Source organism: Sus scrofa, chromosome 13 (genome assembly GCF_054392235.1).
Source record: "Sus scrofa isolate SSC_HxYL_T2T_F1_AM1 chromosome 13, Sscrofa_HxYL_maternal_Yorkshire_Landrace_v2.0, whole genome shotgun sequence".
Taxonomy (NCBI): Eukaryota; Metazoa; Chordata; class Mammalia; order Artiodactyla; family Suidae; genus Sus; species Sus scrofa.
In genome coordinates, this window is record NC_139395.1 from 15,553,152 (window position 1) to 15,567,184 (window position 14,033).

Here is a 14,033-nt window from a genome sequence, read left to right on the forward strand (position 1 = left end):
GTGCTGCAGTGAACATAGAAGTGCATGTATCTTTTTTAATTAAACTCAAAAGCTTTTGCACAGAAAAGCAAATTGTAAAAAAAAAAGAAAGAAAGAAAGAAGGAATGGGAGAAAATCTTTGCAAAGTATTCAACCAGCAAGGGCTTAATTTCCAAAATATACAAACAACTTATACAACTCAAGTACAAAAAAAAACAACAACTTAATTGAAAAATGGGCAGAGGAGACCTAAATAGACATTTCTCCAAATAAAATATATGGGTTAGGAGTTCCCATTGTGGTTTAGTGGTAACAAACCTGACTAGTATCCATGAGGACTTGGGTTTGGTCCCTGGCTTTAATCAATTTGTTAAGGATCCAGCGTGACTGTGAGCTGTGATGTAGGTTGCAGACCCAGCTTAGATCCTGCATTGCTATACCTGTGTCATAGGCCAGCAGCTGCAGCTCTAATTCAACCCCTAGCCCAGGAACTTCCATTTGCCACATTTGCAGCAAAACAAAGAAAAAGAAAAAAGAAAATATATGGATGGCCAATACATACATGAAAAGATGCTCAGTATCACTAATTATTAGAGAAAGACAAGTCAGAACTACACTGAGTTACCACCTTGCATGGGTCAAAATGGCCATAAGACTACAAAAAGCAAATGCTGGAGTAAGTATGAAGAAAAGGGAACCCTCCTGTATTGTTGTGGGAATGTAGATTAGTACAATCACTATGGAAAACAGTATGGAGTTTCCTCAAAACTAACTATAGAACTACCATGTGATCTAGCAATCCCACTCCTGAGCATATATCCAGACAAAACTATAATTACAAATGTATTTTTTAAAAGAAAGAAAGAAAATAAAATTATATCTAAATTCTATAAAAAAAATTACTGAAATGTTGTTGACAGTTGTGGAATTATGAGTGAGACTATAGGTTATTTTTTCCTTCTTTCTATTTTTGTCATCTATTTTTTCTCTATGTTCTATTTTTGAATAAAAATGATAGCAAAAGTTTAAAGTTATCAATAAAATGAAACAGGAAAAGAACTGATAGAGTTCCTCCAGTGTTTAAGCAGTTATTAAGCACAATTCACACATACATTCCCTGAAGGACCAACAGTCCATCTCAGGAGTAAAGCCTGACTTCCTGGAGAAGGGCCCCAAGGACACACAGAACAAGCTAATAGGAGAAATCTTTGCAAATGATGCCCCCACTAGTGAAGAGATGGAGAGGGAAGTTCTGCTTCTTTACCATGAGTCTTGAAAAGCAGCCCCTCAATTTTGGACAAGATAGCAGAGTAGAAGGACTTGAATTCAGTTCCTCTCATGAAACCACCAAAATCACAACTAACTGCTGAACAACTGAAACTACCAAAAAGATATTTTACATCCAGAGATGAAGAAGCTACAATGAGATGTTAGGAGGGATGCTTTCCTGATATAATCAAATGCCATATCCATCAGGTGGTTGATCCACAAACTGAAAAGTAATTATATCGCAAAAGTTCTCCCACAAGAGTGAGAGATCTAAGCACCCTGTCATTTGAGGATCTGGCATCTGGATGAGGAGCCCCAGAGCATTTGACTTTGAAGGCCAGTGGGGCTCAAATTCAGGAGCTACACAGGACTGGGAAACAGAGACTTCATGCTTGGAGGGCACACACAAGGTTTTGCATGCACTGGGACCCAGCACAAAGCAGAAAATCCTAAAGATTCTACTAGAAAACTACTAGAGCTCATCAGTGAATTTGGTAAACTTACAGCATACAAAATTAATACACAGAAATCTGTTGCGTTTCCATACACTAACAATAACTTAATTTCAGAAAGGGATATTAAAGAAACAATCTCATTTACCATTACATCAAAGAGAATGAAAATCCTAGGAATAAGCCTTTGTAGGGTGGCAAAGGACCTGTACTCTAAAAACTGTAAGATACTGATGGAAGAAATTGAAGAGGATTCAAACAGATGGAAAGATATACCATGTTCTTGGACTGGAAGAATCAATATTGTCAAAATTACTATACTACCCAAGGCAATCTATAGATTCAATGCAATCCCTGTCAAATTACCAAGGGGATTTTTTACAGACCTATAACAACAACAAAAAAAATTAAATTTGTCTGAAAACACAAAGATCCCCAATAGCCAAAGCAATCCTGATAAAGAAAAATGGAGCTGTAAGAATCAGGCTCCCTAACATCAGGCTATACTACAAAGCTACAGTCATTAAAACAGTATGGTACTGGCACAAAAACAAATTATAGATCAATGGAATAGGATAGAAAGCTCAGAAATAAACCCAAGCACCTATGGTCAATTAATCTGTAACAAAGAGGCAAAAATATACAATGTCTCTTCAATAAGTAGTGCTGGGAAAACTGGAAAGCTACGTGTAAAAGAACAAAACTAGGACATTCTCTAACACCATACACAAAAATCAACTCAAAATGGATTAAAGACCTAAATGTAAGGCTGGATGGTATAAAACTCCTTGAGGAAAATATAGGCAGAACGCTCTTTGATATAAATCACAGCAGTAACTTTTTGGATACACCTCTTAGAGTAGTGAAAATAAAAACAAAAATATACAAGTGAGACCTAATTAAATTTAAAAGTTTTTTTGCATAGCAAAGGAAACCATAAAGTAAACAAAAAGACAACCCACAGAATGGGAAAAAAAATATTTTCAAATGAAGTGACTGACAAGGAATAATCTCCAAAATGTGCAAATATCTCACATAGTGCTATATCGAAAAAACAAAAAACCCAATCAAAAATGGGCAGAAGACCTAAATAGACATTTCTCCAAAGAGGACAGAAAAATGGCCAAAAAAAATTGAAAAGATGGTCAACATCACCAATTATTGGAGAAATGCAAATCAAAATTACAACAAGGTACCATCTCATACTGGTCAGAATGCCATCATCAAAAAGTCTACAAACAGTAAATGCTGGAGAAGGTGTAGAGAAAAGGAAGCCCTCCTACACTGTTGGTGGGAATATAAAGTGATGCAGCCACTGTGGAGAACAGTCTGGAGGTTCCTCCACAAACTGAAAATAGAATTCCATATGATCGAGCAGTCCCACTCCTGGGCATATATCAAGAGAAATCTCTAAGTCAAAAAGATAAATTCATCCCAGTGTTCATTGCAGCACTATTTGCAATCACCAAGACATGAAAACAACCTAAATGTCCATCTGCAGAGGAATGGATAAAGAAGATGTGGTACATATATACAATGGAATATTACATAGCTATAAAAAAGAATGAAATAATGCCATTTGCAGCAATATAGGTGGACCTAGAGATTATCATATTAAGTGAAGTAAGTCAGAGAAAGATAAATACCATATGATATCACTTAGATGTGGAATCTAAAAAAAAAAAATCACACAAATGAACTTACTTATAAAACAGAAACAGACTCATAGACATAGAAAACAAACTTATGACTACCAAAGGAGAGAGGAGTGGAGAAGAGCTATATCAGGAATTCATGAATACCAGATACACACTACTACATATACATATGAAATAGATAGTCAACAAGGACCTACTATATAACACAACCCTGCTTAATATTCTACAGTACCTATATGGGAAAAGAATCCCCAAAAAAAGAATGGGTATGTGCATAATTGAATTACTTTGCTATACAGCATAAACAACAACATGCTATACTAACTATGTATGTAACTATACTAACACAACTATACTCCAATATAAAATAAAAATTAAATTCAAAAAAAAAGATGAGTCTTGAATGGGAAATAGGCTCAGGGAGCAAATGTCTTGAACAAATGAAAACAGGTAGGAATCAGAAATATGTCAGGGAGCAAAGCAGAGGCTGTTTTATCAGAGAGACAGGTTTGCAGGGCAGACTTCTTAATGAAAGCAGTCAGTGTGGGTTCTTGACAAGATGAAGGCACCTTCAGAAATAGAGTGGAAGTGTATTTTCCAGAGTCTGGATGTTTGGCCCTGGTTGGGTAGGGAGGAAAGCCAAAGAAAAGACATATCTCCAACTCCCACCTCCTCTATTTCTAATGTATCCTTCAGAGTGTTCCAGGCTGATACTTTTCAGTACTGGAAAGAAGAGATATCCATTGAGGCGATTCAGACATTTTGTGCAGATTTTCTACTTAAGGCAATTCCACAATGCTGATTCATAAAAACCCCTGAGTAGAGAATCTGCGAAGCCTAGCAGAAATAACTACTAAGAAATAAGAAACTGGGTAGTGGTTCTGATAGTCTCATGGAATTGGGGAAGCAAAATGAGTATAGGGCTACTGAGAAAGCTCAGGTTATTTGTAGATGCTTCAGAGAAGGGAAACAGCCCAAAATTGGAGTGACTTATCCCCTGAAGGCATTTGCTGATGAGAAAATAGCAGCATAGAGAGAAACTGAACAAAAAAAGTATAAATCCCAGAGATTATGGAAGTAAACAGAGCTTTTCAAAGTCTCACAAACAGAAATGAACATTGAGGACTTGTCAAGGAGGAACAGCCCCATAACCACTCAGCTTCTGAGTAAGAGGGCTGTAAAATAATCCAAGGAATAGAAGAATCAGAAATATATCAGACCTTTAAAGACTTTTGAAGAAAGCAATCTCTAAATAGCTCAATCCTAATTGGATTCAGGTGACTTCTCCCATTCTACGTGCTTTCCAGACACTAGACTCATCTAAAGCATTTATATTTTTTTTACACACTGTCTAGTATTCAATCAAAAAATAACAAGCATAACAAGAAGCAGAGCCAAGAAACAGATAATAAAAACAGACCCACAGTGATCTAGATACTGTGGGCATCTGACATAGGCTTTACAATAACTAGAATTAACATAATTAAGACAGAAGATACACTGCCTCACAGAGAACTGGCATTTGATTTGATTTTTGAAAAATACTTGGAATTGCAATCAACCAAGTCCTTACTTCTCAAAGGACTTGGGGTTCAGATGCAACTTATTCTAGCCAAGGGTGTGTCCCAGGAATGAAGAATAAGGCAGGGAAGGGTTATATTCAGGGGTATTTTACCCAGAGCTGGCTCAAATGTTATTTGTACAAGGGGAGGGCAGCAACTCATTTCTGCTTATCTATTTTAGGATTTCTTCAGTAAGTCTGACCCATTTCTGGAAATCTTTCGAATGAATGATGATGCAACTCAGCAACTTGTGCACCGAACTGAGGTGAGAAGGGTCATCTTCAGCTGTGCCGTCTCGTCTCCTTAAGACGATACACTGACCTGTTTTGAGAAACTGTTCCCTTTCTTAATGTCAGTAGCTGTCCCACCAGGCCTCTGAATTCGTTCGCAATACGGGTGCTACAGAAGAGCCTCTTTTGCCCAGATTTTCCGTTACTGACCTTTAATACAGAGAGCCAGCAACTTATTAATAGCTAATATTTAATGAGCATGACTGTGTGCCAACCACTGTACTGAGGTTTTATGTGCATCATTTTATTTACTTCTCACAACTATCCCTTGACGTGATTATTATTACCCTGTTCGACAATTGAAGAAACTGCACTTTGAGTTCAAGTCATTTCTCACAGTGAGCAAGAGGCAGAGCTGAAGTTTGAATTGAATTAGTTTGAGCCCGAACTTGGCTGTAATTTCAGGAGCCAGTCTTCCTCCCTAGGGAGAGTCCATGCACTGCACTGATGTCAGGTGCATCATGGGAATGACTGTCCGCATCAGCGGGCACTTGGTCTGGCTGCATCTCCTCCCCGCCTTTTCTCCACATGACTCCAAACCATAACCTTCACTACCCCTCACTCCCACCAACTACCACTACCCACTTAATAGCCAATTCTAATTTTCACTTTTTATTTCATTTTCTTTATAAGCCAGTTCAAGATAGATTGTGGGGGGGTCACAAGTGCACTGATAAGGAGGAAGTCGGGTAATTTTGATGAATGGCTTGGAGCTGAGAAAAGACTGCTGTGCTTACAGTGTGGGGTAAGGGAAGAAAGAACCTCATGCCTCTCATAGGATGATCATGGGGCACCATGTTCCCATACCCTGCACCGGACATCCACTTCCATGTTTCTTAAGTCACAGAGTTGTAGGTAGCATTAAGGAAACTTTTCGGGTTGTACTTAAGGTAAACAAGAAATGAATAGTCTTGGATGGACTAGTCTGTGGCTGTCATCTGGCACATAGATGGCATTTAATAAAGTGTGTTTAATAAAAGATTGAATACATGAATGTAGTCGGGCGTAGAAGTATGTCCACTGCCTGTGATAGTGCTGTGTGATTCTTTGGACCTTGATCCCTGGGGAATAGTTTCAGATGAAACTAGACTGTTTCCCTGAGTGGCACCCCATCGCCACCACAAAATAGGACTTTTTCCACACAAAGATTCCTTTGATGAAACAAACTTCTTTCAGGAGTAGTAACTTGAGAATCAGAAGTGGTACCCATTCATGCCTTTGCTCCAGCCAGTGTATGGGGACTTGAATGTGCAGGGAGAAAGAAGAGCGGTGGCATATTGTTAGACTTCTCTTCTTTGCTCCTGACAGCAACCCTCTTCTCATTATTGACACTGGTAAATTCTCCAGAATCTCTAGAACTTCCCCATACCCTGTTGCAGGTGGCTGCTGGAATCTCACAAGAAATGTGATTGGAAACTTTTCCAGTGGGTCAACCAGCATAACATTGATTTTTCCTCTTTCTTACTCAATAGCTATACAAAATAAATTCCATGCAATACTGTTCTTTCTGAGGAAGCACATGTTGGTGCATATGAAACACACACACACAACACAGATTTTAATTTCAGAGAAATTTATAGTTGAAATTTTGATCAGCTATTGAGTTTTACAAAACTGTTGCCGTGAAACATCTTCACTGCTTAGTATTTTTTGTATAAAAGTGAGAAATTTAAATTAACCAAAATAATTTGATCTAACTTTTCTTCTCACTATCACTTTGATCATTCACGGAATCAGAGTAAATAAAAGGCAGAGTCACACAGGAACATCATCTTTCTACTTTAATGCATTAAAGGAAATTTAATAATGAGCCGACAGTATAATCAATAATTCAGTTATTTTAAGGAACCCAGAAGAAGAGGGAATCACTTATAAAATAATTATGTTTTTTTGGATAGAGAATTAATTTTTTTATAATGCTAAAAATTCTAACTAAAAATTTCATAGGAAGAAAAACCAATATGACAGTATTCCATTTAACTTCATTTGTATGTCCCCTAGAGCAGTGGTTCTCAAATTTCATGCATTGGAGCCACCTAGCAGCCCACAGAAGATTTCTGGTGGAATCTAGAAATTTGCATTTTTAACAAGCTTCCGGCTGATGCAGGGTCTGCTGGTCCAGGAACCACGGTTAGGGAGCCCCTGCCATAGAGTACATAGTGCAATCCTAGGCTTAAAGCAGATACTCATACTTTCTAAACCAAATTGAATTATTTAAATCATAGTGAGGGCAGAATAGGACTCGGTCAGGATTTAGCCAAGTTCATGATTAGTAAACTGGTTTCAAAAGGGTTTCACCGGACAGAATTATCCTGTCTCATACCCCCACACCCATCAATGGACTTTACCTATGCTGACCTCAACAGAAGAGAATTTTTGCCTATGGAACAGGGATACTTTATCAGAGGCTAGAGGCAGCCCCATCTCCTTAATCCCAACCTCTTTTGATATAGAAGGGGTCACCCTCGGCCTCTACATACTGGACAATATTACTGTTATTATTTATGAAATAACAGCCAAGCCAGTGACCACAGGAGGTCTGCCCATTTAGTGGGCCTTTAGTGGGCACCCTTAAAAGATTCCCTGCTCCAAGTTTTTATTAAGGCACCTGTTCCAGACAATTGTCCTTTTTGTAAGCACTGAATGCTTCTCAAGCAGTTTTTATGTTGAAATGTGAAAATGTCAAGCATTTCCTCCCCACCCACCATTCCTCTCTTTTTTCCCCCCCTCAGGTTGTGATGAATAACTTAAGCCCGGCCTGGAAATCATTCAAAGTATCAGTAAATTCTCTATGCAGCGGAGATCCCGACCGCCGGCTGAAGGTCAGAAATTTATCTGTGTCCGTGAAATGCAATTTTATTTATTTGACATTCCTCTTTCTCCTCAAGTGAATGTTGGCAAATCCAACGTTTTCTGTAGCGTTTACCCAAATCTCTCAGCATCTTGACGGAAGAAGCAGAGGCTCCCCCTTCTGCTAGAGCCATTAGGCTCATGGGATAACAAGATAAATCCCAGTTGTGTTATGTTAAGAGGCAAATCCCGTAGCTTCTCAGAGAGAAACTGTGGCAATCAGTTCTGGGTATAATTGCAAGTTATTAAAAACACAAATACTGTTGTATCAGTTACCCACTGTCGAATGACAGGCTATTCCAAAATTTAATACTTGAAACAGTAGCATTTATTTAGCTTATGATTCTGCATGTTGGCAAGTTGAATTCATTGAGGAGGTTCTTCCATGGGTCTTGTGTGGACTCCCTCATGTATTCATAGTCAGATGCACTGAGCAGGAGGTCTCTGCTTCTGGGTTTGTCTGGCTGTCATCTGGAATAATTGGGGTGCTTGGGCCATTTGTCTCTTATCATTCAGCAAGCTAGCTTGGATTTAGACACACAGCAACCCTAGGGTCCAAAAGAGCCAGGGCAAAAGCTGCACTGTATCTGAAGGCCCCGTGTCAGACTCACACAAGGTCATTTCATCTGCATTCTCTTGGCCAGTCACACAGCTAGCCCAGGTTCAAGGATGAGAAAATAGGACATGGACTCTACATCTTGGTGGGAGGAGCTTCAGAGTATGGTGAGCTGTTGCTGCCAATTCAGGATGACTGAGTAAATTCAATAGAGGCTGGAGCTATAAGACAGGAGGCCGTTTGGTTCACGTTCAGTGAAAAACATGATCCTCTCTCAGACTCAACATTCATATCAGCTCCACCAGGGCATTTTCTCCATGTGGGCAAAAACCGTAGAGAGAAGACAGTTGTCAGAAGGTTGTGTGCCAGCCTGAAAGCCAAGCCAGGGAAGCTAGATGATGAGATGGGTTAATGGCTTCAGACTTTAAAAGCTTGATGCATCTATCACCCCAGGGGGATGTAAGAGGTCCATTAGGCAGACTAAACATTCCCAGAAAGTTAGATGGGTACTGCCAGTGTTTGTCTTTGTAACTACACTTTCCTCACTCTTTTGTCCTACAACCCCTCTTCTAATAGATATAATTTCTTGGATTTGTCAGTCTCATCAATCAGATTAGAATCCTACCTGCTGGTTAATCCCAGACTCTTAATGTGACTTTACATATATTTGTTTAAAACTGTTCTGTTAGGACTTTGTACTCTCTGTGGACATGCTTACTTCCATGATCTGAGGAACAGCGCAGAATTGTCCCTCATATCTCCTACAGGGGCCTCAGCTTCCACTGGAACTGTTTTTCATGCCATAATCAGAACCCCTGGCTCTTCGGGCCTCATGTGTAAGCTCATATGCAGAGTGGCCAAGGCCTAAAGCTTCAGGCCTAGGGTGGGATTATCGTCTATACTTTGAACCACCCCATCCCACTCCCAGAGAGATAAATGGACTTTTCGGGGCAGAAACAAAATAATGCTACCATTAGCCGTAGGTCAACTTAGTCATGGGGAGTTATTTATTAGATAAAAGGATAGGGTTATCTATAATTGAATAAATAAAATGCAAAAAAGGAGTGCTTTGTGGCCTTTTGAGTGTTATGCTTTCTGTAGAGGACAAGTGGGAGTGAAGAGAGAGAAGAAAGGAAGGAAAGAAGGGAGGGAGGGGGAGGGAAGGAAAGAAAGAAAAGGAAAGAAGGAAGGAGAGAGAGAGACAGAGAGAAAGGGAGGATCAGGATTTTTCCATAGCCACACCGCTGACATTTGGATTGGTGGTGGAGAAGGGGGGTCCTGTCTGGCGCATTATAGGATATTTAGCAGTATCCAGGCTGCTAAAGCTAGTAGTACGTCACTCCCATCAGCCTTAAAGCCAAAAGACATTACTAAATGTTCTCTGAAGGATAAAATCATTTAGACTGATGCATCAGAATCACCTAGCAGACTTAATACGTAGACCGCTGGGGCAGTACCCCCACAGATTTCTGATTCAGTAGGTCTGGAGTGAGCCTGAGAATTTGCATTCAACATGTTTCTGGGTGATGCTAATGCTGCTGGTCTCAGCCCACACTGAGAAGCCCTGGAGCAGACATTAGCTCCTTCATGAGAGCCCTTCCAAGACTCGGTGCCCCCCACCACTTTCTACCACCCAGGCTCCCCTCCACCAACTTTTCACTCCTGAGCACTGGTACTCACCCTGCACCCACCTAGCCTTCAGGGTCTGGCACAGGCCTCGCAGCGGGGATGCTTTCTTCATTCTTTTGGATCATGCTATTTTCTTTTGGGTCTCTTCAGTCTCCCTCCATTTCCAGAAACTCTCCCTGATTTCCTGAGCATCTGTGGGTGCCCTCCAGTGCTCTGCATCCACATGTGGAGATACTTCTTCACTTGTTGGAACATTTCTGTCTACATCTCCTTTTCCCCACCAGATGACTCGTGCTTTCTGGTTTGCTCCTTCAGAGTAAGAACAATGTTTTGTTTTCTGTGTATCCAGGCATCCAGCCCAGTGCTCAACAGAGTAGATGCTCAGTGACTGTTTCTGGAGAGAAAGGATGGAGGAGGGAGGGAGGTACTGATAGGTCCTTAGCATCTCACCGGGGTGGGGGGGTCTCCCACACAGGTGTGCTAAGTTCACCAGGCCACAGACAATATTTTCACTCAGCTGCTCACAGCTTTTCTGAGAGTCAGAAGAGACTTCCTATATCGCCCTTTGTTTGTGTTAACGATATTGTCACAGAGGCCACTGTGAAATTCCCATTCAGCTTTCTCTGAAATAAAATGGTACCATATTAGCAGACAGCATCTCCCCAAGGCCAAAAAAAAAAAAAAAAAAAGAAGAAAAGAGAAAGAGAATTTTTTTTTTTTGTCTTTTTAGGGCCGCATCTGCAGCATATGGAAGTTCCCAGGCCAGGGTCAGAGTCGGAGCTACAGCTGCTGGCCTACACCACAGCCACAGCAATGCAGGATCAAGCCACGTCTGAGACCTACACCACAGCTCATGGCAACACCGGATCCCCGACCCACTGAATGAGGCCAGAGATTGAACCCGCATCCTCATGAATACCAGTCGGGTTCATTATCACTGAGCCACAAGGGGAACTCCGAAAGTGAACTTCTAAATTTAAATTTTTTTTTTTTTTTCGTCTTTTTGCTATTTCTTTGGGCCACTCCTGCGGCCCACGCCACAGCCACAGCAACGCGGGATCCGAGCCACGTCTGCAACCTACACCACAGCTCACGGCAACGCCGGATCGTTAACCCACTGAGCAAGGGCAGGGACCGAACCCGCAACCTCATGGTTCCTAGTCAGATTCGTTAACCACTGCGCCACGACGGAAACTCCTAAATTTTTTTTTTATTATTTTAATTTTTTTCTATTATAGCTGGTTTACAGCGTTCTGTCAATTTTCGATTGTGCAGCATGGTGACCCAGTTACACATACATGTATACATTCTTTTAAATTTAAACATTTTAAAAGCCCTCTGTCTATTTAGATTCTCAGTCTTAGCAAAACTTTAATAATGAGGTCTTTGTCGCAAATGAGACTTGAGATCTTTTGTTATTTATTCAGGGTCCACACGAATACCAAAGTCAGATAACCAGGCTTTTCTTCTGGTTTCATTTATTTCATATTCTTCCTTTGTGGGAAAAGTAAAAATAACATTCAAATAAGTCTTTTTCATAAATTGATATTTTAACTTATTTATTATGGAAATTTTTAAACATATGTAAAAGTAGAAAGACCTTATAATAACCTATTCCACTCCCCCTACCCATTACATAGCTTCAGTCATTATTAACTTGTGGCCGATTTTATTTCATCCATACTCCCAATACCCATCTACCCTTTCCCTCTCCCCACCCCTGGACCATTTTGAAACAGATCTCAGACCACGGCTCACTAATCCTGGCTATAGTGCCAGGAACCATAATACCTTCAGGAGCCTACAAAAATTTAATTTCTTTTAAAATTTCTTTTAAAAGCCATAAGGAAAAGTGGACTTGTAAGATTAAATAAAATGTTTCCATTTTTCACACATCAGAAAACAATAACCTTTTTAGGATCCCCAAAATCTATTATGGTGGGAGGGGGCCTAAGAAGGCAGAAGGGTCTAGGGCCAACAGAAGTCATATGAGGCCCTCTCCCAGATTCATCATCTCATCTGAAAATGTTTCCATGTGTGTCTCTAAAGGATAAGGAATCTTTCTATAAACATAGCCACAAACCTATTTTTTTACCTGGAATATTAACTAAGCTTCCTAAATACCAGCAAATATTCTGCCATTATTCATATGTGACTAATATTAAAAAGTGTAGGGTTTTTTTTCCTTCAAACTGGAATCTAAGTCCAAGCATGACACTTGACTGAATATCTCTGAAGTCTCCTTTAATCTATAGTTCTCTCGCCCTATTTTTTGCCCTCGCCCTTTACTTAATGAAGAAACCAGGTTGCTTTTGTTCCCCCACTCTGCACTCCCTATAAACAGCTAGTTGGGACTTGATCAGATTCAGGGGCTGTTTTATAGCCAGAATGTTTTACAATTTACAGAATGTTTGTGATCTTTACAGTCATCGAGGAGCATTGCGTAGATTCATTATTTCATTTGAATTTCCAAAATGGTAATTTTCTAATTCTATTATCTCTTCTCCATCTATTATTTAGAGTTCTTCTGTAAAGAAAATCTCCCTTCACCAACCCTTTGGTTCCCTGAGGTGGGATTTATACAAGAAAGGCAGGAAAATGCTTTATTCTTTATTTTTTTAAAACAATTTTCAGAATCACAAGTTACTTCTCTGGCATCCCCCATTCATAGGTGACTAAAGCGGTCCCTTAGTATTATTAAAAATTCATGGATTTTTTTTAATATACTCAAGTGTTTCAGTCTATTTCAGTTATTACTATTCCTTTGAAATCCTGAATTGGCCCGTGTTTAACCAGTTAAAACCCCATTCAGGTTGGGTCTTGAATTCTTATGACAGATGCTTAATAGTTTCCTTGCATTCTGAAATGAATTTTCCAAATTTATAAGCTTTGAAATTTTGAAATTCCTTTTCTCCATAAGATATATATCTCTCTGTGGCTGCTGAGTCACACTTTAAAGTCTAGAAACAATTCCTCTCTGTAGTTAAAGCTCTACCCCATGGAACTGTCAGGTTCCTTTGTTCACTTCTGCTTTCAGGTTTTAGGATTTATTTTTTCTTCTTTTTTTTTTAAATGCCACACCCGCAGCACCTGGAGGTTCCCAGGCTAAGAGTCTAATCGGAGCTGTAGCCTCACACCTACACCAGAGCCACAGCAACGCCAGATCCAAGCCACTTCTATGACCTACACCAGAGCTCAGGGCAACGCCAGATCCTTAACCCACTGAGCAAGGCCAGGTATTGAACCCACAACCTCATGGTTCCTAGTCGGATTCGTTTCTGCTGTGCTATGATGGGAAGGAACTCCTATTTTTTCAAGTTAAACTTTGTTTTATAATTATATAAAATGTTTACATGATTCTAAAGTTAAAACTACAAAACGAAGTATGTTCAGAAAAGTTTAGCTCTCGTTACTCTTTCTTCTACTTTTTACCCCCCTCCCTTATAGGTAATCATTTTATAGGATATTTTAATACCTGATAGAGCCAGCCCCTCTCACTTCTATATTCTTTGTCTTCTTAAGGATTTTCCTGGATATTTTCCTCCTTTGTTCTTTCCATTCAGCTTTATAAGCAACTAGTACCAGAAGGGGGGGAAAAAGTGGTATTTTTATTGAGATTGCAAAGGTAATCTTTTCTAATACTGAGTCTTAGCCTAGAGCATAGCCTGTCTTTCAGTTCATTCAAGTCTGCTTTTGTGTTTTGCATGAGCACTTATGTTTCCTCTTAGATGTTTGGGACTGCTGACTTTAAAAAAGTGCACTGCCTGGAAGTTGAGTTTTATTTGGGG

At 39.8% G+C, this 14,033-nt stretch overlaps 1 protein-coding gene across 5 annotated transcripts in view; it reads left to right on the plus strand.

Moving 5' to 3' along the window:
- CPNE4 (copine 4) overlaps nucleotides 1–14,033 on the plus strand; it is a 595,221-nt gene that overhangs the window by 444,313 nt on the left and 136,875 nt on the right. For all 5 annotated transcript variants that reach the window (XR_014823542.1, XM_021071322.2, XM_021071320.2 and 2 more), the window contains exons 6-7: nucleotides 5,102–5,185; nucleotides 7,943–8,032. Coding sequence is in view for 4 of the 5 variants with exons in the window: in XM_021071322.2 (XP_020926981.1) it covers nucleotides 5,102–5,185; nucleotides 7,943–8,032 (174 nt within the window). In the remaining variant the exon portion in view is untranslated. The remainder of the gene's footprint in view (nucleotides 1–5,101; nucleotides 5,186–7,942; nucleotides 8,033–14,033) is intronic.